Source organism: Corapipo altera, unplaced genomic scaffold (genome assembly GCF_003945725.1).
Source record: "Corapipo altera isolate COAL_440 unplaced genomic scaffold, ASM394572v1 60891, whole genome shotgun sequence".
NCBI classification, from domain to species: domain Eukaryota; kingdom Metazoa; phylum Chordata; class Aves; order Passeriformes; family Pipridae; genus Corapipo; species Corapipo altera.
Window position 1 is genome coordinate 16,309 of NW_020885384.1, and position 477 is coordinate 16,785.

General features: G+C 65.8%; 1 protein-coding gene across 1 annotated transcript in view; it reads left to right on the top strand.

Annotated features, from left to right (window-relative positions):
* LOC113940451 (basement membrane-specific heparan sulfate proteoglycan core protein-like) overlaps nt 1-384 on the top strand; it is a gene marked incomplete at both ends in the record, with an annotated part of 16,544 nt that extends 16,160 nt beyond the window's left edge. Inside the window, 1 exon segment of the mRNA XM_027631597.1 lies at nt 236-384. Within this exon segment, the coding sequence (XP_027487398.1) occupies nt 236-384 (149 nt within the window).
* Nucleotides 385-477: the final 93 nt, after the last annotated feature.

Here is a 477-nt window from a genome sequence, read left to right on the forward strand (position 1 = left end):
ATGTGTGTGTGTGTGTGTGTGCACTGTGGGTGTGCACTGTGGGTGTGTGCACTGTGGGTGTGTGCACTGTGGGTGTGTGTGTGCACTGTGTGTGTGTGTGTGCACTGTGTGTATGTACTGTGTGTGTTTGTGTGCACTGTGTGTGTGCCCTGTGTGCTGTGCACACGCTGTGTGCACGTGTGTGCTGTGTCCCCATGGCTGTGCCGCTGTGTCACACTGTCCCCGCTGTCCCCAGGCCCACACTGTGAGCAGGAGGAGGAGGAGGAGGAGGCCGAGGGCTGCGGGCCCTCCCGGCCCTGCCTGCACGGCGGCTCCTGCGTCCACGGCTCCTGCCACTGCCCCCCCGGCCACAGCGGGGCCCGCTGCCAGCACCGTGAGGGGACATGGGGATGGAGGGGGACTGGGGGGCACTGGGGACACTGCCAGCACTGTGAGGGGACATGGGGATGGAGGGGGACTGGGGGGCACTGGGGACAC